We start from the raw sequence: 24534 nt of genomic DNA on the forward strand, positions 1-24534 counted from the left end.
CACCACTTATCTGGATCACCTTCTGCCAGAAAGCTGTGGTGGTGGGTTCCATAATGTGACACTGTCCTCATGAGGAAAAAACAAAACACTCTGAAGCCCAGACCTGGGTGAAGACAATGTTGACTTCAGTGTTTACTAGGCTATCAAACTGCATTTGAAAACACTCATATTTCAGATAAGAGAACGAAGTTGTCTCAAGTTGCCAATCCCAGAAAAACATCCGTTAATGTTTGGATAGACAAAGAGAATGCTTCCCTCAGCACCACATAGCATCATTTATGTACTCTTCTGAAATTAAGACATCCAATTTCCTAAACGCACATAAGGGGCTGAAACCAGAGGAGAAGATACATCCGACTCAGAAAAACTCAGTAAAGGCTCATTGGTTAAATTGGCACAAACGAGGCTGAAACAGAATGGATTATGAATTCTAATGGCTCTTTCCATCTCCCTCTGGACAACAGGCCTACTCCAAGTTTTAGGTTGCAACCAGAACCAAAGGAAGGGTAAGGAAGGAACGTCTAGGTATTTCCCCATCTCTATGACATCAGGTTTTCAGGAGAAAGATCCAGGTCAGAAGGCTTTAGACAGACTTTCTATATCTTGAACTGACAGTCTACATAAAAGATTCAAAATTTTAAGAAATGGTTACTGAATCTGTGCTATTTACAAGCTCTGCACTAGCCACATTCGATACAGTAGCGATACAGTAGTTCAATGTATTCTCAGAATAATTCTGTGCCCTTGGTTTTCTCATCTGTAAGATCACAACTAAGCAAGGCACTTCATTCCCGAGACCTAGGCATGCACCTCTGGAGTCAGGCTGATAGGATACGGATTATGATTGACACACATTTGCCATGTGTGATCTTGGACCCGTTCGCTGACTGCTTGGAACCTCAGTTTTCCACAGTAAATTGTTGTGGGGATTTACATGGTAAAGGTTGCCATTGGGCCTGACATATTAAACATAGGTTTCTTCCCTCCCATTCCAGATCCAGTGCTCCTGTGAGCTTTGGTACAGTCAGGAGGTGGTTACGGGGGGCACATCTGGCTGGCTGCCTTGAATAATTAAGAGCATATCTTTCTATCTTAAGTCCACTTTAAGTGGTCAGAACCTGAGTAGCACTAAACATATACCTGTTGACTGACTGGCTCATATTGGGTGTTGTGGAAGGAGCACATAGCACTGGGAGCCCGGAGGCCTGGGTGGGAGCTCTGGCTCCTACCCTAGCTTGCTGAAGGGTCTCGACCTCTCTGGGCCTCAGTTTTCTCATCTGTAAAACAAGGGGAATAGATCAGACATTCTGATTCTAATTTTTTTCACATTATTATGAAATGTTGGGCCTTCCCAAGCCCCTCTGCCAAGGTCCTGGGCTGCAAGGATAATTCAGTGTCTGGCCACTTTCCATAGCTTGTTTCTTGGCTTATGTCTAGCTGGCTTGAGCATCATTCTGTGACACTAACTTGCCAATACATATAAGCAACAACTTTTATATCTTAATGCTTCCTTTTCTTGTTCCTCTCTTTGGCTAAGAAACTGGGACCAGGAATGAGGTAGCCTCATGTTCTGTAAATCACTGCCAAAATTGTAAAACTTGGATTCCATTCAACCAGGACTGCTCTGTGAAGTAGAAGAGCCACTTCAACTCCTGGAAACAGTGACATGTTTTGAAGGCAAGGAAGCCCTTTGAGGGGCTCTCCTTTGGTGAATGTGCACTGGTCAATGCAGGCCATGAAGGCAACTTGATGATTTGTGCCTAAGCCTTAGAGGATTGTGGAGGTGAAGGTCCAATTTAGGAAAGACAGGTGGATCCAGAGAAGACGGGTAAGGACAAACAAGAGAGGTACACAGGAAGAACTATGAGACTCCCCATTAAATGGAAAAATAAGAGTACCAAGTATATGATTCTGAACAGGGGAGAGAAGCAAAAGGGGAGATGGGCAAAAGGAAACAATGCAGACTGAATACCCCTCAAAAATGACCATTACCATTTTTTGTCTGTCTGGAGTACTAACACAAATATGTCAAAATTCAAAACCACGGTGCCCAATACAAGATTCCTAGTCAGTACATTCGAGCACAAACTGACATAGCCACTGTTGTTCTGGCTAGAAGAGAATCTCAGGAGTAAGAGGACACCTGATAGCAATTATGCCAGAGTAGCTCTCTAAAAAAGGGGCCAGGGACCACAGGTAAGGGCAAAAATTGGTTTAAATTCTCTTGAACAAGTTTCCATAGGGCATGATCCAGAACTAGCTAGGTTTTAAAGTGTCTTATATTTTCAACAAATATCTAGACGGGATCAGGATTTCCAGAAGCACCAAATGAAAGGGTCTACAATAGAAGCTTCTTTCTTGAAAATAACACCTCCCCCACTCTCCCCGGTTGTGCTGTTGAACACAGGGCACAAGAGTGGTTTCAGAGGAGACCAATCCAACCAGGAGGTGCCATCCCTGAACTGGGAAGTCAAACAAAGATGTACAACATGAGCATAGTTCCAGGGAGACTCAATGGAAGGCACCTGAAGTTTTGTTGAAGCTTCCTACCTGCCCAATACTCAGAGGGTATGGATGGTAGACACAGAACAAAGGGCTAAACGGGCAGCTATTGAATGCTAATGGAATAACCTAGAGCAGAACCCACCTGTGTTAGATGGAGTAAAGCCCGGCAAGGAGGGGCTGTTGAGGCCAGGGAGCAACACAGGAGGAATGCCCTGGAGTGCCGGATATGCTGTAGGAAGGTTAAGAGCCTGAAGAGGGGCATTATCAAACATCCCTTGCTGCTGAGCTGCCAGTCCGAGGACCTCATTGGCTTTTTTAATCCGGTCCAACTCTTGTTGAGCCATCAACTGACGTACAGTGGCTGGGTCAAAGTATTCTTTCTCCTTGTCCAACTGGCTTCCAATGGTGTCTTTAACTTTGGAGATATGCTGTTGGGAAAAGATATGGTCACGTACAGACAGCCGAGCGCTGTACTTGATGCCACACAAAGTGCACTCTGTTTTGGGTCCCTCGTAACTTGTTTGGTTTATACCAAAATGCTTGGCCATGCTTAACTTAGACTTCTTTTCTTTTGCCCGGGCATTCTGGAACCAGACCTGAACAACTCTCTTTGGCAGTCCAATGTCATTGCCTAGGACCTCACACTCCAGCATGGTGGGTGTCCTGTAGTCATTAAAGCATGACTTGAGGACCTTCAGCTGCAGATTAGTCATTTGAGTGCGAAAACGTTTCTGCCCAGGCCGATCCCCATTGTCTCCAGATTTGCCTGCTGACCCACTTGCACCAGGACTTGGAGAACAGGGATCTGCAAGGCTTGAGGTTTCACTGTAGTCCACTGTACCTTCATTGTCATATTCTTTGCTGTAAAAGCTTGGGGCTGGGCTGACCAGACCTGATGACAACCGGTCTTCATACTCAGACATTGCCATCATGGCCGCTTTGGTCAACCCGTCATTGGGCGCAGATGAGGATTTGGTTTCAGTTGCTATTCCCGTTGCACTGTCGTTATCTGCATTGCCCTCATCTCCAGTAGTGGTATCTGTGATTGCTGTGTTGACAGAGGAACAGTCATCATTGTCCAGCTTAGTCTGGTCAAAATTTAGATTAACTGCAGACATGGAAGGGCTTTCAAAGTCTTCAATCCCTTCCACCTTGATGGAAGAAGGGCTAAGAAGAGTTCTGGGAGATAACTCCATGGTTTTACTCACAGGCGAGAGGGGAACACCTTGGCCATCACTACTGCTTGTGGGTAGGTGGGAAAAGCCAGTTCCATCAAAAATATCTCCTTTCATCTGGAGTCCCCCGTCGCAGTCTAAGAGCATTGCAGACAGAGTTAGGTTGTAGCCAGCTCTCTTGGCTTCATGCCAATGACGGGACCGGATATGAGCCTCGAGAGCAGTCTTGGCTTTGAAGAGGGCTCTGCAAAAAGGGCATCTCCTGTGGGCCTGGGCTGGGCCCACAGCCCGGAATTGTCCTTTCCTTTCCCGGGCACGTGTGTTCTGAAACCAGACTTGTACCACACGTTTCTTCAAGCCCACCTCATGCGCAATGTGATCCAACATCTTTCGAGTTGGATTGGAGTCCAATAGGTACTTTTGGTAGAGAATTTCTAGCTGTTCTGGTGTAATAGTTGTCCTCAAGCGTTTGTCTCTCTGAGGTTCTTCTCCTGTCCCACTGTCATTTTCGCCAGGGCTTGCGCTGGCCTTTTCCTCCAGCTTCCTCTTCAGAGTGTTCATAGTGGAGGTTGGAGTTGAAGGAGAAGTGGCCGAGCTTGCTGGAATCTGAGGTATGGCCCCAGAGAGCAGCTGGCTTGCCAGGAGAGGGTTACTAGGGTCAAATAGCATGAAAGGCATATCCAGTGACCTGTCTAAAAACTGAGGGTGGATGAACTGATTCTGCGCACTCAGGAAGTGAAGCTGCTGATGCTCCTGCCAATGTTCAAACGATGGAAATGCCAACTTACACTGGTCACACTGGTAGGGAATTAGCTGAGGAGGTAGGTTTGCCAACTGTTGAGGAGTTGATGTGTGGAGGGGCTTGAGGGGCAGGTGGGACAGCTGAGAAGGACTGGGGCTCGACTGGGGTAAGGGGCACTGAGGGGGCGGTGCTTGTGGAGGAGGCTGTGGTAATGAAGTGGGGGAAGTCAGCTGTGGAAGCTTTTGCTGGGCTGCATTTGTCTTCTGCTCAGGCTGGTCTTGCTGCTGCAGCTCTGCCTTTGGTTGTACTTGCTTTTCTTGGGTTTGGTTTGGCTGTGCACTGGGAGGTTCAGCCTGCTTTGGTTTCTCATCACTCGCCTCTGTTTTTGAACTGAAGGTGGCCAGTTCATCAGCTTCTGCTGTAAGCTGCAAGAAAGCGGAGGAAGCTGTATTGGCTGATGGCGCTGGGGTGCTGTAAGCCTGTGAGGGCATCGGGGTACTGCAGGAGGAGCTGGTGGGTGTCAGGATTTCCATAGCATCCATGGAATCCTCATTTTGGCTGTCATCCTGCCCCTCCTCATCCTCATCTTTGTAACACAGCTTCTTCTGGTGCTTGATGAGATCAAAGATGCGCTGAAACACCAGGCTACACTTTTTGCACTGGTAGTTTAGGTTGCTTGTTCGAATATACCTATCATTCGTAAGCTCACGCCGCTCTCCATCTTTGCCTTCTCCCTGATTCTCATAATTTTTCCTGGCCTTCTGTCGGGCATTTTGAAACCACACCACTATGACTCGGGTTGGAAGGTTCAGTAAATTAGAGAGTTGCTCAAATTCATCGTCCTTTGGGTAAGCATTGGCATCGAAGAAGTCCTGTAGGACCCTTAGCTGGTAGTCAGTAAACCGAGTTCTGGAAGACCTCTTGCTTCCCCAGTACTCTTGCTTCTGAGGTTCCGGCGAAGGGGGCCGCGAGTCAATCTTCAGCTCCTCCAGGCTGGTGATAGGAGGGTTGCTGAAGTTGTAAGGGGAGTCCTTATTACGCTGCCGCTCTTTAAAGAGAGTGTTTCTGAACCAGTGCTTGATCACTTTCTGGGGCAACCCAGACTTATCGGCCATCTCTTTGATCTGCTCTTCACTGGGGGAGTTGTTAATGTCAAAATATTGCCGCAGAACTCGGAGCTGGTCATCCGTGATCCTGGTGCGAGGCCTCTTGTTCTGCTGCTGGAGCAGACTTGGATTAAGCTGATGCTGGTACAGCTGGGCCAGGTCAGCAGGCAGAGGCTCCACAGGTCCGAGCTGAGGGGGCAGCTGGGCTGGCAAGGTCTGAAGTGGCATCGTCTGCATCATCAGTGGCGAGAAGATGGGCAGCTCCATGGGCATGGAGAGCTGGGTGAGCGGAACGGATGGCTGGGACGGTGCAATTGTAGGCGAAGTGATGGGTGGTGCGGACACAGGGATGGCTGGCGTGGAAGCGGGCTGAGGTGGTGCTGCAGGAAGTGGAGGTGGAGGGGGTGGAGGAGGAGGTGGTGGCGGCTCTGGGGTTTGGGGCCTCAGGGGGTACAGTTTATCGTAGTGTTCTCTGTACTGTTTGGCAAACCTCTCCAGCTGTTTAAAGGGAAAGTAATTTTGATGAACATGCTCTTGATGACTCTTTAAAATCAGGATGTTGGAAAATAACTTGCCACAGGAGTCACACTCGAGCTTTTCCAGATTCTCTCCCTGCTCAGTCTTCCCATTCTTTTTCTGCACCTTCTGCTTATTCTCGTTGTACTGAATGACCAGCTCAAAGCCAAAGTTCTCCAGCAAGGCCTTGGTAGCATTCCCTCTGGCATCTGAGGCAATGCGTGGAGGAAGCATGGAAGGCTCAGAACTACCCCCTGGTGCCAGCTCTTTCTTCTCTTTGGCCTTCAAGGCATCTGGCAGAGACTCCTTTGGTCCTGCGTTGCCTTCTCCCCCTTCAGCACCATCCCTCTCTCTCTGGCTTTCTTTTTCCTTTTCTTTGATGACCAATTTGTTTTTCTTTTCAGGGTGCTGGCTTGGCTGAAGGAGGGTAGAGTGACTCTGGGATAGAGAAAGCTGGCTTTGCTGCAGGATCTGCTGGTGGCTCTGCTGTGGGATCTGAACCTGAGCCTTCAGATCTTCCAGCAGGCCTGGGCCTGTTCCAGTCAGTGTCAGCGCCCCACTAGTCACCGGCAAGCTCACCTCAGGGTTGAGCTGGAACTCAGCGCTGGGGATGTAGAAGGGGAAGAGGAGGTGCTGCTGTTGCTGCAGCTGTAGCAGGGTCTCAGTGGTCATGGGAAAGTGAGGAAGGAGGGTGGGGTTAAACAGCTGAGACTGGATCAGGGCAGCCTGCTGCTGCAGCTCCTGTTGCAAGTGAGCTTGAACTTGAGCTTGGGCCTGGGCCAGTGTCTGTGCTTGTTGCTGCTGCTGCTGTTGTTGCTGCTGCTGCCTCGATGCAATCATATCTGCCAGTTTCTTCCGATTGGCCTCCTTGGGCTCTGAAGGGGAAGTGATGTTGGCACTGATGGGATTCCCCAGGGGCGGCATTCCTACACTTTCAGTGGGCACTTGGCTCAGTAAGCTGGAGCTTGGAGCAATGCCAGCACTGCTTGGGTTGGTGGTGGTAAAGGTGTTACTGCCAGTGGTGCTCACAGGACTTGGGGTAGAGGAGCTCAGGGAGACACTGCTGCTGTTCCCATTGCTATTGCCACCTGCGGCCTCCAGCTTGGCTGCCCGGGCCTTGGTTTGATGTAACACAGACCTCATGTGGATCTCCAAAGTGGAACTCTGGCTGTAGGCCACGTTACAAGTGTTACACTTAAAAGGCTTGTTGTCTGGGCTGCTGGTGGGTTCTGGCTGACCAGTTGCCGATTCTTGAAGGGCTCTCTTTAATTTATGCAGGTGGGAGACAGAATTATAGTGCACCAGCAGGATATTCTTTTGCGTGAAAGATTCCTTGCAGACAGTACACTTGTAAGGGCGAGAAGGGTCTAGAAATTTCTCCATGGTGAAGTTGGGGCCTTTTCTGAAAGGCAGAGCTCTCTTCGGTTCTGAGCCTGAGTCTTCTTGTACTGACCCAGAGTCACTGCCTGTGGGGCTCTGCTTCTCTTCCAAGTCACTCTCTTCCTCCTTATCTTCCTCAACAATTATGGTGTGGTCCTCGGCCAGGGTGGGGTCTCCCATTGCCAGGAGGTCCCCATTAGCCAGAAGGCCGCCGTAAAGCTGTTGGATGTCAGCCTCACTCAACTCCAGGTGGCTCGTCTCAAGGTGTTTTTTCAGAGCCTGAAAAGTTCGGAAACTGCGCTGACAAAGACAGCACATGGTGGCGGCTCTGATCACATGGTACTGAGAATGCAGCTGCAGCTTTTCAATGGTCTTGAAAGCCAGGCTGCACTGATTACAGCGGTACTTGTACACGTGGCGATCTGACACGGGCAGCTGAGGCCTCTTGGTGTGAACCTCATTGAAGTGAGTCTGAAGAGCCGCAGAAGTTTTGAAAACCTGGTTGCACCCCTTCTTCCAGCACAGGAAACCCGAGTCTTCTCTCATAGAGCCTGGGTCAGCAGAAGAGGGTTTCAGATCCCCACCGTGCTCTGTGCTCACGGAGGGCAAGATGTTCTTTCCAGGATCCTCTGAGGTTTCTGTAAAAAAAAAAAAAAATCAAGCCCAATGATAAAGAGGGCTTTGTTTCAAGGAGGGCACCGAGAGGTGCCTACCTAGCAAGGAACACAGAATCTGATGATGAGGGAAACACCCAACCTGAACACACAGCCTCCTGCTTCCTTTCCCTCTAATAGAGCAAACATATTAGGAGCAGGTCCACAAGAACGGAGAGGACTGAAAGGAAATACAAAAAGTGTTGCCTCCTAATAAGCCTGTATCCTATCACATATGTCTTTTAAACAATATTTAAAATTGCTTGGCTCAGAATCCTCAATTTCTCCAGAACTGGTTTGAAGGTTACTGATTTTAAGTGGGCTCACCTTTTACATGGACCAGTATTATAGAATACTAGAGGCCCGGTGCACAAAATTCGTGCATGGGAAGGGGTCCCCTCAGCCCAGCCTGCACCCTCTCCAATCCAGGACCCCTTGGGTACGTCTGATTGCCAGTTGGACATCCCTCTCACAATCCTGGACCACTGGCTCCTAATCGCTTACCTGCCTGCCTGCCTAGTTGCTCCTGCCTCTCCCCGCGCCCCCCGCCCCCCGCTGGCCTGGTCACCCCACACAGCCTGCTGTTCAGTCGTTTGGTCATCCCTCACTAACCCCCCTGCCGGCCTGGTCGCCCCACGCAGCCTGCTGTTTGGTCGTCCCTCACTAACAGCCCTGCTGGCCTGGTTGTAGGCAGCCATCTTATGAGGGCGTGAGGGTTAATTTGCATATTACCTCTTTATTATATAGGATGTGAATTAATGCTATTCTGAGTTATGGGGCATATTTGATAACTGTGGTCCATTGTAATTTAAGAAATTTTGGAATATATTTTTAGGCATTTTGACTGTCATCTCTATTCAATAAGCAATGAACATTCAAGTGGCCAATTAGTAAAATACAGTACATTTTTTCCTATAATGAGCATACCCATAAATATTCTGACCCATATCAGCTGTCCACAGCCTAATATGCTGACAGGAGGTGAACGATGCAGAGGAGCCTCATAAATGGAGGTCTAATGATCTATCAAGGTATGAACCATCATGGGGCACCACCATCATCCCTGTCTACGTCAAGGTACCCCTATACTATATCCTGAGGCAATCCTAGAAGGCTCAGAGAACTTGGAGTGGAGGCAGCTCCCAGAAAGATAACTAACCCAGAGCCCTGAGATCCCCTATGTGCTCTTTAAATTCCTAATAATTAAGTCCTCAGAGATGGAGTGTTTAACAGCTTAGGATGGTGAGTTATGGGTCTGTTCATTGAGTCTCAGGTTATTCACTCCCAAAGGGGACGTGCCCACCAAAATCCTACTTGTTCTCAACTGATTTTATCACTTTAAACCATTGAGGAGTATACAAAAATATGCCAAGAACCAGAGTACAAAGTGCCTGCCAACAGTGACCCTCATCTTTTTGATCAGTTACAGTCAGCTTAGGAGTACTGTAAAGGATTCTGGGCACTCTCACTCTGTGAAAAACCCCGGCCCGACATTTTATTCTGTTTCCATTAGCAGGGGTCAAGGATAATGACACTAACCAGGCTGCTTGCCTGCCTCCTCAACATTGGGGTTCCCGTCTCGATCTGGAACAGCTGCTGGGAGAAACATGCTGCTGGGCATCACCATCTCAGGGGTGGTCACCTGAGGAACAAGAGGCAGAGAAATGTGGAGAGTCAAATGGAGAGGGAAGAGACACAAAATAGGGAAATGTGTAAAAATTATTTAATAAGCAAAATTAGCCTTCACCCGTGTAAAGCTGGAGGTGTCACTTTTCATAGCTCACTGAAGATTCATGTTTATTAGACAAAGCTCACATCAGTCAAAAGTGTTTCTACGGTTACATTCTGGACATAATTAGCAGTGCACACTTGAAGAATAATCTTATTATTAATATTTTTTCCTTTATGCAGAATTTTGACTTTGATCACTGACAATGTTTTGTCATGGGCTGTGAAACTTCTTGTGCAACCAATTAGGTAGATAAGTTGAAAGGCCCACCTTAAGCTGCTGAAAACATAATAAGGGCCCTAATTAAATCATAACTAGTAAAGTACACTGTAATCTTGAAGCAGGGAGCATTGTAGTACTGTTTTCAAAATGTATTCAGGCAAGAAGAGGAGGGGAATAAGAGCAAAGGAAAGGGTAAGAAGAAGAGAAGAGAACAAAGGAAGGCTAAGGACACGCAGACACATTGGCAGTTTTTCCAGGAAACAACATTTTGTAACCCTTTACAAGCTGAGATCAAGTGCAAATAAGCATTTCTTATGACTCTCTTAAGCCAGGATTTCTTCTGGAGTTTCTGCTCGAGGTACACAGCATCAGAGGGGAACCTCTGGCCAGTGTCCCAGCTACACAGGGTGCCCTGCAAAGCATCCTTCAACAGGGTGGCCCCCCGCTTTGGCCACTGTTGCCCAATAGAGCAATTCCAGAACTAGCCTCGAATTAAAAGAGCTGCAATTTTAGGTCAGATCCTCAGACATTTCTCTAGGCTTCCCTGCCATCTGGCCAGAAACTTGTCCAAACAACTTATCATTTGCCCCACATTAATGTGATAAACAACCCTCAATATCCAATGTAAGGATAAAAGGTTCATTGTTTAAAAAGAAACAATGTCCCTTTGCCTGCTATAGGGTGGGAAGGTGATGATATTCCCAAATGAATCAGAAATTGTTTCCTGTTTGATGACAGCCAGAGAAATGATCTGACCTCAAGATTACGGAAATTACAGTCACCACTAACCTTTCTACACGGCACCTAGCCCATTTGGAGGCATTACTTTCCCATCAACAACACAAATACCATGACAATAACTTCACTTGCTGTTGCAATGATTGGAACCACTAGATTACTGTTCAAAATGAAATATTTCAAGTAAATTCCTATTTCTCATCATTTGAAGTTCTTGGCCTTGCTCAAAATAGCTACTGATATGTTACTAGAATCATCAGTGATGGGCTCAACTGTCAGAGGAAACCCAGACAACTGTTCACATCAACACCAGAAAGGTAACGCCCCGACACATTTATGGGTGTTAGAATAATTTCGGCAACCCCCGATGCTAATAGGTGCAAAATTAAGCAACAGGCACTATGGAGAGGGATTCTGAGCAACCCGTGTTTACAGGAGCAGGTGCATAGCAGGTGCACATGTGACAGAATCCCTGCTCTCAGAGACACCTGCACCTCCACCTCCACACAAAACTCCTGGCAGCTGGTTAAGGCTAGCTGTTGATGAATCGTTAGGAATGGAGCAGAGATTACCAAACTCATTCCATCTATTTTCTTTTTAATAGAAAGCATTTCTGACCAGTGTGGTTAGGGAGTCCAGCAGGAGACCAAGAAGTGAAAGGTCACCGATTAATTTATAGTCCTCAGCTGAGGGAGAGCACAAGGTTGGGGGCTAGAGGGCGGAGAAAGGGAAAGGAAAAAAGATCCCCCCCACCTCCTTTCTCGGTTGTAGCAGCAGGATTAGTCCTTTCCTGGGATCTTTTGGAATTATGAAAAATGAACCATGAGAAATAAAAAAAGCCCTACAGAGTAAAAAAGAATAAAATTATCTAACACCTCAGCTGCACATCATTATAGAAAACTGGGGGCTTTTTATACGCATTACAGTAAGGCAGACATCCCCTCTAACAGACTCAGTACGACGGATCAGTAATTGTTTTCATACACTTTAATTAGAAAAACTCAGATGGCTATGAATAATAATGGAAAAGAGAGACTTTTGCACTTGAAAGGTTGAAGTCAATCAAGTGTGAATGATGGCAAAAAAGAAAAAAAAAGACACCAATTCATCAGCCCTCTGTTGTCTCGCTGCGACTTTAATCATAATTCCTGATTGGGATTCAAGAAGGCAGTAAGCAGCGGTTCTTTGTCTGCCTTCACCTTCCATCAATTAACTCTCCCCGAAATATAATCATCAACCTCACATGCTCCTCTGCATCTTAATCTGGGCCTCCAAACCTGTAAGTCTTGCCCCATATGTGTTTAATTACTTTTATCTACCTGCATCTTCTCAACTATAGCATCTCCCTCAGAAGACAAAAAAGCCTGGGTATATAAAATTTTAATGAGCAAGAAATTCTCAGGAGGCAAAAAGGAGTAGCCCTAAAGGGAATCCTAAGGATCTAGAAGTTCTGGTAAGGCCTCTCTGAGCCTGTGTCTGAACAGAGAGGTTGAGAAGAGAAGCCTCCTTGTTGCACAGGTGATGGAGGGACCCATGTCAGCTCTCAGACACTAATGACCCCTCCCTTGCCTGTGTCCATTCCTCCCTTTCATACCAGCTCCCAGAGCTTTCCACTCAAAGTATGCATGCTTTTGCGTAAAGCCATAAATCTAGTCCCGCCAACAGCTTACTGAGGAGTTCTAAGGAAAGGAGAGTTGGCCAAAGACACAGCTCCTTCAAAACTTGCCTTGGCAAACCCCACCCCTTTCTTAATCAATAAAGAAATTTTTTAAATTTCTTTATTGATTAACGTATTACATATGTGTCCTCATTCCCCCATTACCCCCCTGTTGTCTGTGTCCATTGACTAGGCTTACATGCATGCATGTAAGTCCTTTGGTGGATCTCTCCCCCTTACCCCCACCCTCCCCTACCTTCCCTGAGGTTTGACGTTCTGATTGATGTTTCTCTGTCTCTGGATCTATTTTTGTTCATCAGTTTATGTTGTTCATTATATTCCACAAATGAGTGAGATCATGTGATATTTATCTTTCTCTGCCTGGCTTATTTCACATAGCATAATGCTCTCCATCTCCATCTATGTTGTTGCAAATGGTAAGAACTCCTTTTTTACCGCAGCGTAGTATTCCATTGTGTAGATGAACCACAGTTTTTTAATCCACTCATCTGCTGATGGGCACTTAGGCTGTTTCCAAATCTTAGCTATGGTGAATTGTGCTGCTATGAACATAGGGGTGCATATATCCTTTCTGATTTGTGTTTCTAGTTTCTTGGGATATATTCCTAGAAGTGGGATCACTGGGTCAAATGGGAGTTCCATTTTTAGTTTTTTTGAGGAAACTCCATACTGTTCTTCACAGTGGCTGCACCAGTCTGCATTCCCACCAGTAGTGCACGAGGGTTCCTTTTTCTCTGCATCCTCGCCAGCACTTGTCGTTTGTTGATTTGTTGATAATAGCCATTCTGACAGGAGTGAGATGGTACCGCATTGTTGTTTTGATTTGCATCTCTCTGATGATTAGTGACTTTGAGCAGGTTTTCATATGTCTCTTGGCCTTCCTTCTGTCTTCTTTCGAAAAGTATCTATTTAGATCAGTTGCCCATTTTTTGATTGGGTTGTTTATCTTCTTTTTGTTAAGCTGCATGAGTTCCCTGTAAATGTTGGAGATTAAACCCTTATCATTGATATCGTTGGCAAATATGTTCTCCCATGCAGTGGGCTTTCTTGTTGTTTTATTGATGGTCTCCTTTGCTGTGCAAAAGCTTTTTATTTTGATGTAGTCCCATTTGTTTATTTTCTCTTTAGTTTCCATTGCCTTAGGAGCAGTATCAGTGAAGAAATTGCTTTGGCATATGTCAGAGATTTTTCTGGCTGTGGATTCCTCTGGTATTTTTATGGTTTCTCATCGTATGTTTAAGTCCTTGATCCATTTTGAGTTTATTTTTGTGTATGGTGTAAGTTGGTGGTCTAGTTTCATTTTTTTGCATGTATCTGTCCAATTTTCCCAACACCATTTATTGAAGAGACTGTCTTGACTCCATTGTAATGTTCATGCCTCCTTTGTCAAATATTAATTGAGCATAGTGGCTTGGGTCGATTTCTGGGTTCTCTATTCTATTCAATTGGTCTATATGTCTGTTCTTATGCCAGTACCAGGCAGTTTTGAGAACAGTGGCTTTGTAATACAGCTTGAAATCTGGTATTGAGATCCCACCTACTTTGTTCTCCTTTCTCAGGATTGCTGTGGCTATTCGGGGTCTTTTTTTTTATTCCAGATGAATTTTTGGAGAGTTCTTTCCCCACCCCCTATTTTTTAAACTGTGTGCAAGGTTCAGACTATCCCAGCCACAGTATCCAATGGAGAGCTGAAAGTCAGTCGGAAAGGCAATCATTTAACTGCTGAGCACAGTTCTGTAAAGACCTTCCCTTTCCAGGAGCTTTGCGGAGTGTAGGTTTCTGAGACAACAAAACCTGGCTACAATATAACCAAAGCCATCCCAAAGGTGACCAAACCTCGCCCTCCACTAACTGAATCCACCACCAGCTCCCCTGCACGTGTGTGTACACATGCACATACACTCTCTCCCTCTTCCCTGTCTCCCTCTGCCTACTCTCCTACTCCAGACTCAAAGCCAAACAAAAAGTTTTAGGTTTGGCCAGATAACAGTACCAATAAGTCCAAACACCTACACTTTTTACATTGACACTGCCATCCACATAGATTGATTTTTCTAATCTGTATACTGATAAACGTGTTCAATTATGTCTCTGTATTCTACCCATTAATGTATAGAGGGGACCTGAGACTATTAGAACAGACTTTTATCCAAAAGTAAAACAAAGTTTTTCTGGTAAGAAAATTCAATTGATTGGACCCATTATTTTCTCAGAATTTGGGCCACTCAAGATTGGCCTTGGCCATCCACAGGCAGTTCTATGGTGATCTTATTAACCTATTAGGAGAGGTGATCTGAAATTATTCTAATAACCCTAAAGATGCAGGTAGATAAAAGCAGTTACCAAAACACACATGGGGGCAAGACTTACAGGTTTGAAGGCCCCGATACCACATGTGTTCCTCCCATGCTTTTGAGCCAAGTCCACTACATTTCTTCCAGAGTATGTAGAGTTGATGGGAATGTAGTATAAAAGCTGAGCTTGGGTGCTGAAAGTTCGAAAACCAACAGCGGCTCTAATCTTCCTGATAAGTAAACAGGTCTCATGTATAACCAGAAATGCGGAGTTTTGCTCTGACTGAAATTCTTCTCGTTTAAGCAATTCTCATATCTAACAATAACAGAAGAGTTCCACACTGAAAGTCTCCAAGTTTAAGCAATGCCAAAACAGCTTAGTTGTTGAAAATGAAGGGCCTTATGTGACTCTGCTCATCCATTCATCTGACCATTATTCACTAAACACTGCTCAGGGTCCCTGTGCCACCTGCTTGTGAGAGAGCAAGACAAGGTCCCTGTGCCCAAGTAGCTCACAATCCAGAATAATTAATATATTTTCTTAGAGTAAGTGTTGAACCTGGTTTCTCTGAGACACTCATCCCTACTGCCTTACCACCGCCCCCCTAGGTGGGGCTTCTTTCTGAAAGGCTCCCTTTTCCAAGCGAAAGTATAGACTTGCCAAAGCCTAGACTCCCGAAGAAGCCTCAGATCCTTCACTTGTCAGTGAAAAATCAATAGAATGAAGAACCTCAGACGAGGGGGTGGGGTGGTCAGGGAAAGCCTTGGACCCAGGCCTTCCTGGCACAGACCTGGCCAGTCTCTATGAATGAGGTACTGGTTCTAGTAGAAACATTCAAGCATGAAGTTAAAACGCACCTGCTTCCAGAGCTGAGCATTCCAGTTAGTGGTGCAGCTAAAGCCGACTGCTCCAGGGAGAGGCCGGTTGCTCACTCCTCTCCTGCACCTCAAGGGCATCTGGGACCTGCCAGTTGGTCTCTGCACTAATGCAGCCAGCAAACCAGGGCACCTCTTGGCAGCACAACTTCAGAGGTTTTTTCCTTCCCTCACTACCTTCCCAATGTGCCAGGCTGGGCACTGACCACGGAGTCTACAGGGGTTTCTCTCTCTGACTTGTTTCCTTTCTAAAATGTCTTGTATGTGGTTCTGTCTCCCTTTTTTAAAAACATAAAACCCATGAGGAAAAACTGCAGGGCCACATTAGCTTTCATGTGGGACAGACTCAAAAATGGCCATGAACCAGATCTTAAAAACTGAGAATGACAAAGACTGAAAATGGAGGTGAATGGGAGAAGAGAGAGCGAGCGAGGACACAGACAGAAAAGAGAGCTGAGAAGGAGAATGAATTGGAGAAGAGCTTCATTAGACTGAGAGAGGCAAGCAGTGGCAGTATACCAAGGTCACTTCTAATTTAGACCATCTAATTGGCAAACAGGCTCCAAATGGCTATCATCTCACAGGGCTTGGAATTAATGAAGCCCGATTATTTTCATTACTTTCCTCGGAGATGGAGACAAAGTAAGAAAGCTGGTACCCAGGCAGGTGCAACAGCCCCAGGGCAGTGGCCACCCAATAGCCCTGGTGGCGGGGGTGGGAGGTGGGGTAGACCAGCCTATCTCAGAGATTCACAAAAGCACAAGCATACAACAAGCCCAGAGAAACATAGATACTGACTGAAAAAAAATCTCAGGAGAAAAACTACTGCTCCCACAAGGGAGAAAGAGAGAGCTGCTGGCAGTGAAGGGAAACCTATGCATGTACAAAAAGTAGTGAATTAAAAAACCAGCAAAGAGAGAGAAGACGAAGGGCTAGAGAAAAAGGTGTTCCTGGGATGCTCAGGGGCCAACCCCCATGTCCACTGCGAGGTTGTATTTTGTTAAGTGATCAAGGAACAAAGACAATTTCTTGATATTAATGTTCCAGGATCCCAGTGGTGTGGCCTGTCACTTAGAGTGATAGTGATCAATTAGAATAATTTAAGAGTATTGAAATGTGTGAGAGGTGGTCTTTCCCATTCTCTTTTCGGGCCCAAACCATGCCCCACATCCTCAATACTCCTTTCCCAAGTCAGTGGGGAAGTGAGAACACAGTCCAGTAGCTCCAAGTCCCCACACGGGTTTGAAATCTAAGTTCTCTGTAAGTGGGTGCCAGGTCTGTGGAACGGAGTTTGGGGGCGGGCTGCTCAGTCAGGTCTGGAGGGGCACTTGTCTCATTGCCTTTTAAGCTTTATAGATTTTTCTTTCATTTGACATGTCTAATGACACCCTTTGGAGCTCAGTTTCCAATGGGCCGAGCAGAATGGAATGCCATGAGTGCAGTTTCCATAGCGCAAGGCCAGAGCTGCAGTTGTTCCCAATGGAGAATATTTTTCAAGCCCCTTCATCAGTAAAGAGAAGGGGACTCATGGAAGACACAGATATGAGATGCAGAGCATAAGCAAGCAGCTGTTACCATAGCAACAGACATATTAGACACTGCAGGTTCCTGAAAGCTGTCTGATAAGGTATTATTAAATGAAGCCTCCTAAAAACACTCTCCATTTACAACTGAACGGAAAGACATTGTGTAGAAAGTAATCTATTTCCACTTATCAGGGTGGAATTTACTTTTAGAGGGACCGAAACCCAATTCAAACCTTATCCTGAGACCTTGGACCTAGACAGCAAAAAATATTTACCAGAATTTATAGCTTTCAATACCCTGGACACACCCCATGTCTGCCAGGAACTGTCTATTTAGTGAATTTTGCCAGCTTTTCCTATTCAGCAGCCAAAGGCGGCTAACTTAGTCAAGCCACTTGGCAAGGAGGAAGATTCACTCCTCTTCCTGCCATTCATTGCAGCCATTCACAGGGACAAAGCAGACACAACTTTCTCCTCTTAGAGGATGAATGGCCATGCATTGGCCATTCCTTGATAATACGGTTTTAAAAAATGGAGCTCTGATTTGAGGGGCATTTCTCATCATGCTGTTTTCAGAGCTCCCTCCTCCACTTGGCCAAGCACATAGAGATATACAGTCAGAAAGCCTCACCAATACTTCCCCAGGGCCAGTTTTCTCATGAAATTACAGTAAAATACCCTCCAGGGGCAGGATTTTAACCACAAGTTCATTATAATCATTTAGTTGTAACAAATGCAAATTCCGTTTTAACACCAAACTTTCCAGAGGAAGGAGAGTGGTATCTGCTTTGATTCATCAGGGCAGAGACCAAGATCCAGTCTGCAAGCAGGAATCTGAGTTCCCAGTGAGGTCCGGCCACAAATTCCCCTCCAGCCCTGGCTGCTCATCTTTTCCTACTGAGCTAAAGGATCAAGGTGGAAACGCTTCAGATAAAACCAGCCTCATAACTTGAAAAACCAATTCAGTACTGACAGCCATGCAATGACCCCATCTTCTCATGCAAAGAGAGAGTACCTTTAAGCCATCCTTATACATCCAACACAGAGGAAAACCCTTGTATGATTACCTTTCCCACAACTTTCAAATTTACTTCTGAATCCATTCACTTTTTCTTGTTCCCAGCAAATCAACATCCTATAATCAACACATTTCCCACAATTTGCACACTTCAGAAATGTCTCGAAAACATTTCCATCATCTGCTGTGGGAAGATGAGGTGCACAGGGATTTCTGTGCAAGGTGCCAAGTTCATCCCCTTTAGGGACCATGTTTCTCCTACATAATTATGTTGTCAGAGATTCTTCCAGAACAGTATTTATTAACTTGGTTTCATGGATGAGTTTTAGGGCATCCCTATGCTTCCTGCCATTGTACAGACAATTGTGTATAAGCATAATACTTGATGGAGGTTTTAATAGTGGTTGTCAAACTTTAGTATGCATAGAGTAACCCAGTAAGGCTACTGAATTGTTTTCACCGGCCTCCGGAAAGGTTGAGAATCACTGCTTGAGAAGGTGCCAGCTAGAGGGCAATACCCAGAAATACATAGTTAGTGGGTAACACCCAGAAATATCTTAGGGATTGGTACCCAAGCAAACACAACAGTAACATCCTGCCCTTGAAGACTGTTGGTAAATTAACAAGATTCATAATGACCACCAGACTTGCTACCTGAAATGTGCCTTACTATTGCTATTATAAATATATGACCAAAAAATGGATGTTTGAAAATAATTTACATTCTATTCCTTAGCGACATATAAAAGAAACTTACTGTCATACAGATTACTATAGACCCACAAACCCTAGACAGATTTATATTAAACAGAAAAAATAACCACCTGAGCAAAAGGAAAATTTAATTAAGTATTGAAAATGCTTCCCTCTCACCTGCCCAGCATGGCTCAGTGGTTAAGTGTCGACCTATGAACCAGGAGGTCATCGTTTGATTCCCAGTCAGGGCACATGCCCAGGTTGTGGGCTTGGTCCCCAGTGTGGGGCGTGGAGGAGGCAGCCGATCAGTGATTCTCATTGATGTTTCTATCCCTCTCTCCCTTCCTCTTTGAACTCAATAAAAATTATTTTTAAGAAAAAAAAAATGCTTTCCTCCCTACATATATCTCTGTTCCTTTGGGCTCTCATGGTTCCAGGCCATCAATGGCAAATGTAATGAGGCCTGAGAAAATGCCCCTTGTGGAGTTATTGGCAAGGCTGGTAAGAATGCCAAGGAAACCTGTTATATCTACAGAAACCCACCATCCACAGAGAGGTTTTTACTTACAGAGAAACTTTCAACAACATTCACTGTTCTATTTGATAATACCCACAGCGAGTGACTTTCTATTTGAAAGAACTCTGAAATGAAATATATGCTAGGTCACCTTTGAGTTTCCCATTGGCTGCTAACATCCTCTGATGCGTCACCAATGATACGTTATATCACTTTCATCATTATTCATTAATCTTGCATAACCAAATGGAATGGGAAAGGCCTAGAGGTTACATGTCTGTGACCTGCACTTTACATGATGGAATTCTGGACAGACTACCTCTCTGGGAATCTTCATACGAAAAGACAAACTAATTTCCCGTTACTCCACTGCTGAAATAAGTTAGAGGTGAGACTGATTCTCCTCTGTAGTTTTTCCTCTAGTAATCAGGAAAGGGCTTTCTCAGCAGTCCCAACACATATAGAAAGTAAGAAGTTCATGTCACCTGTAGTACTTTGAAAAGTCTTCACATCAGAATTAGATTTAAATCTTTATACTAACCTTTTGGGCCATATTTATAGAGGCCACTTAAAGCCATGCTTTCAAAACCTGCAGGCGTAGCAACATCATGTTCAAAATGCAAAGCCCTCATGCATGAATCAACATGTGCTATCCAGCTGATCGTTTTCCTGCTTTGAGAATAAAAGTGTCCACTTGAGAAATGCCCATGTTTCAGGGGCTACCCTCCTAGAGTTGGAAAATGTGAGTTCAACTCTCAACTCTGCCACTTACAAGGGACATCAAGTCAGTTAACTCCTCTGAGCCTCAGTTTTCTCAGCTGTTAAAGTAAATGTGTCAAGACTCTTTTGTGAGGATGCAATAAGCATCCTATCTAATAAAAGAGAAACATGCAAATTGACTGTACCTCTGCCATGCCCACAAGCCACGCCCACCAACCAATCAGAAGCAAGTATGCAAATTAACCCAACAAAGATGGTGGCGGCCACGGAGCTGGAGCGAACAGGAGGCTTGGGTTGCCCCAGGCAATGGAGGAAGCCAAGCTTCCCGCCAGCCCTGGCCTCTGCTCAAGGCTACAAAGTTTCAATTATAGAAGATAAATAAATCCCTGATACCTGCTTCCAGCCACCCCTGGCCTCAGCTCAAGGAGGCGCTAAAAAAAAAGAAAAAGGCAAAAAAGGAGGGGCTGGGAGCATGGGTCGCCGGGGCCATGGCCAGCCTGCAAACAGCCATCAGCCCCTCACCCAGCAGGGACCCCGACCCTGAAGGGGGTGTGGCCAGCCTGAATACAGCCCTCAGCCCCTCACCCAGGCTGCCCATAACCCCATGGGGTGAGGGTCCCCGCTGGGGGGCTTGGCCAGCCTGCCATCAGCCCTTCACCCAGGCTAGCCAGGCACCCCAGTGGGGACCCCCACCCTGAAGGGGCTATGGCCAGCCTGCAAACAGCCATCAGCCCCTCACCCAGCCTGGCCAGGCACCCCAGCGGGACCCCCACCCGTGCACCAGGCCTCTATCTATACTAATAAAAGGGTAATATGCTAATTAGACTAGGAGACCTTCCGGACATTCTTTTGGACAAAGCCATGGTGGCGGGGCCGAGGTAGAGTCAGTTAGAGGCCAAGAGGGGAGGGCAGTTGTGGGTGATCAGGCTGGTGGGGGGCGGGGCTGTTGGGGGTAAGCAGACCAGCAGGGGAGCCAGTTGGGGGCGAGCAGGCCATCAGTGGGGGTCAGTTGGAGGTGATCAGGACAGCGGGGGGGGGGCAGTTTGGAGTGAGCAGGCCAGCAGGGGGGCAGTTGGGGGAGAGCAGGCCAGTGGAGAGGGAGGGTGGGGGCGAGCAGGCCAGCAGGGGGGATAGTTGGAGGTGAGCAGACCGGCAGGGGAGGCAGTTGGGGGCGAGCACACTGGCACAGCGGGCAGATGGGGGTGATCAGGCTGGCGGGGGAGGAATTTGGGGGCGAGCAGGCTGGTAGGCAGAGTGGTTAGGGGCAATCAGGCAGGCAGGCAGGTGAGCGGTTAGGAGCCAGCAGTCCCAGATTGCGAGAGGGATGTCTGACTGCCGGTTTAGGCCCGATCCCTGTAAACTGGCAGTAGGACATCCTTTGAGGGATCCCAGATTGGAGAGGGTGCAGGCCAGGCTGAGGAACACACCCCCCCACTACCCGTGTATGAATTTCGTGCACCGGGCCACTAGTCTATATATATATATAAACCTAGCGACCGTTCGATGTGACGCACAATGACCACCAGGGGGCAGATGCTCCGGCTGGTAGCTATGATGCACACTGACCACCAGAGGGCAGACACTCAACGCAGGAGCTGCCGAGCTGTGGTGACTTGGCAGCTGCTGTTCTCAGGTGACGCACCCGGAACCAGAGAGGAGGGAGCCCGATTCCGGGATGTGTCACCCAAGAACCACCCTCTTGCAATCCAGGACCCCTCAGGGGATGTCAGAGCCGGTTTCGGCCCAATCCCTGCAGGCCAGGAATCCGTGCACTGGGCCTCTAGTAATGAATATAAGAGCAACATAGACCATGACCTGCTCAATAAAGGTTTGGATAATCTGAATAACAATTTCTTTACATAAATGATTAACTGCTCTAGGCCTCTGCATCCCTCAGGGAGAGGATGATGAAAAGGGAAGGTTGAGAAACACATATGTATTCAGCTCTTTGGGCCACGGTCATGCCAAATCTAAGGCAGACAGTGTAGCACAAAATCACAGAACTAGACCATTAAAAAAAATTATTTTTCCCTCACTAGAGGATATTTTTCCCATTGATTTCTAGAGAGAGTGGAGGGGGAGAGAAAGGAAGGGCGAGAGGTAGAGAGAGAGAAAGAAACATCGACATGAGAGAGAAACACATCAATTTGTTGCCTCTTGCACCCGCCCCTACCAGGGCTGGGGAACCTGCAACCGAGGTACAGGCCCTTGACCAGGAATTGAACCTGCAACACTTCGGTCCACTGGCTGATGCTCTAACCACTTAGCAAAACCAGCCAGGGCTAGGATCATTTTTGACATTTTCAACTCTACACTGACTTTCTCATCCAACAACACAGTATCTTGTCCATGCTATTGCATCACCTTTGACCCCTGGGAAAGGAGAGCTGCAGGGTCCTGCTCCTGGCTGTCTTACCGTCATAATGAGCTTCTCCACGCAGTCCGGTGCCACGCTGTGGAGGTGGGTGAGGTGCAGCTGGAGGTGGATCTTGTTGTTGAGCATGTCCTGGCACAGGGGGCAGCGAAGCATGGGCTGCACTGAGTGCTGTGTCATGGCATGCACCCGAAGCCGGTTGACGTCGGCGTTGCTATACTTGCAGTAGGGACACTGGTACATCTGTGGGGAACACACCCATCCCTCTGGCTGAGTCTTCAGTTCCCACTGGCAACCAAAGTCAGCCGCAAGCCCACCCACCCAAGAGTTCCTTCCCACCTGTGTCTGAAACACTACCCCCACCAGCAGAGCCCCTTCCCACCTCACCTGCTCCACTTTGGTCTCCTCCGATGTTTTTGGTCGCTTCGAAGAGAGAGGAGACTCCGAGCTACCTGGGAAGGAGATGCGCTTGGAGGTTACAGGAGAGTCTGTCAGCTCCTTTTCTGCTTGGCTGGACGATGCTGGAAGAAAAAGCAGAAGATGCAATACAGCAACCAGACCAGGCCAGCTCCTGGAGGCTTTGTGTTGGGTGAAAATCAACATTCATTTATAGCACAGGATTTTCTTGAAACACCCAAATCCAAGCAGGATGAGCATCCAGACTGACTTATCAAGCACGTTGGAAAAGAAACAAGTGTTTCTCTCCACCCCTCCCCCCACCATGAATTTTCTGTTACTACTTTTAACAGCTGAACACTAAGGAAAAATGGTAAAGAAATGGATGACAAGGCTGAGTTGGGTAAAGCTCAGTTCATTCAGTCTATTCTGACCTCCTCCAATCAAGAAACAATCTGCTGACTTGTGGGCACAGGGTGGGTGTAAGAATCTCCCCAACTGCTTCACCAAAACCACTTGTCAACCTCCTGAGTACCAGACACTGTTTCACAGAGGTAATAAACTACGTGCCCCCAGCTTTACTGTCCCAGCTCCTAGAATCACAGCACATCACGGAGGACACAATCAGTGTGATTTGTAGAACATTTACACGGACGTCTGCACACAAATGCAGGGCAGGCAAAAGTAGGCTTACAGGTGTCTGTATGGGAAGCAATACATAACCTCTATGTATAAAAGCCTAAGCAACCCGCTGACCAGCGACCAGCCGGTAGCTATGACACGCACTGACCACCAGGGGGCAGGCGCTCAACGCAGGAGTGGAAACCACAGGCATGGAAACATGGAACAGACTGATGAATCTCAGAGGAAAGGGGGAAGAGAGGAGGGCGGGAAGAGATTAACCAAAGATCTTATATGCATACTAGAGGCCCGGTGCATGGATCTGTACACCAGTGGGGTCCCTCGGCCTGGCCTGCACCCTTTCATACTCCAGTACCCTTCAGGGGATATCGGACTGCCGGTTTTGGCTCGCTCCCCGTAGGTCATGCCGAGGGACCCTACCGCGTCTAGTTAATTAATAATAATGCAAGAATAAACTCTGTGTTATGCATGCTCACAACTGTAAACCTACTTTTGCCCCACCCTGTGTTGGGGGTGAGGGGGGCTGGGGGATGAGAAATCAAGTCTGAGTTCAGCAACTTGCTTTTGGGGAAGAAGTAACTGAAGAGTGGAATCAGGCAGGGGGTGAATCTAACTTCCAATCTAGCCAGTGCTCCAGACACAAAAGTTAATTCAGAGTGAGTGGTAAGAGGGGACGTTTCCCATCTGTTTGTCCAGACCATGTCCTGTGAACCCCACTCCACCCAAAGACCGCAACACTAATTAACAAGGAGAGTCACATGAGGCTTCCGTAGCAAACAGCGGGGATGGAAGTGTTGGTGGAACGAGTTCTCTGAAGCGTGGAAAGGGGTCGGGAAGACTGATGAGAAGACAGACGGCTCAGAGTTTAACTAGGAGAAAGCAGGGCTCCTCCAGTGTAGTCACAAGACACGCCTGGGTCTGTCATTATGAAACCCGGCCTGGAGCTGGGGCTGGCGCTCTCACTTGTTTTGGATGTGGAACTCCATTTTTTATAATTTTGCTAAAAGCAACAAGGAAAAAATATCCTGAAG

The 24534-nt window shown here is 46.9% G+C and overlaps 1 protein-coding gene across 4 annotated transcripts in view; it reads right to left on the reverse strand.

Annotated features, from left to right (window-relative positions):
• Positions 1 to 24534, reverse strand: part of ZFHX3 (zinc finger homeobox 3) — a 974639-nt gene that overhangs the window by 7537 nt on the left and 942568 nt on the right. For all 4 annotated transcript variants that reach the window (XM_080646078.1, XM_080646081.1, XM_080646079.1 and 1 more), the window contains 4 exons: positions 22853 to 22986; positions 22508 to 22708; positions 9617 to 9719; positions 2648 to 8062 (listed from right to left, as the gene is read on the reverse strand). In XM_080646078.1, the coding sequence (XP_080502204.1) occupies positions 2648 to 8062; positions 9617 to 9719; positions 22508 to 22708; positions 22853 to 22986 (5853 nt within the window). The remainder of the gene's footprint in view (positions 1 to 2647; positions 8063 to 9616; positions 9720 to 22507; positions 22709 to 22852; positions 22987 to 24534) is intronic.

This window comes from Plecotus auritus (assembly GCF_963455305.1).
Source record: "Plecotus auritus genome assembly, chromosome: 10".
Lineage (NCBI taxonomy): Eukaryota > Metazoa > Chordata > Mammalia > Chiroptera > Vespertilionidae > Plecotus > Plecotus auritus.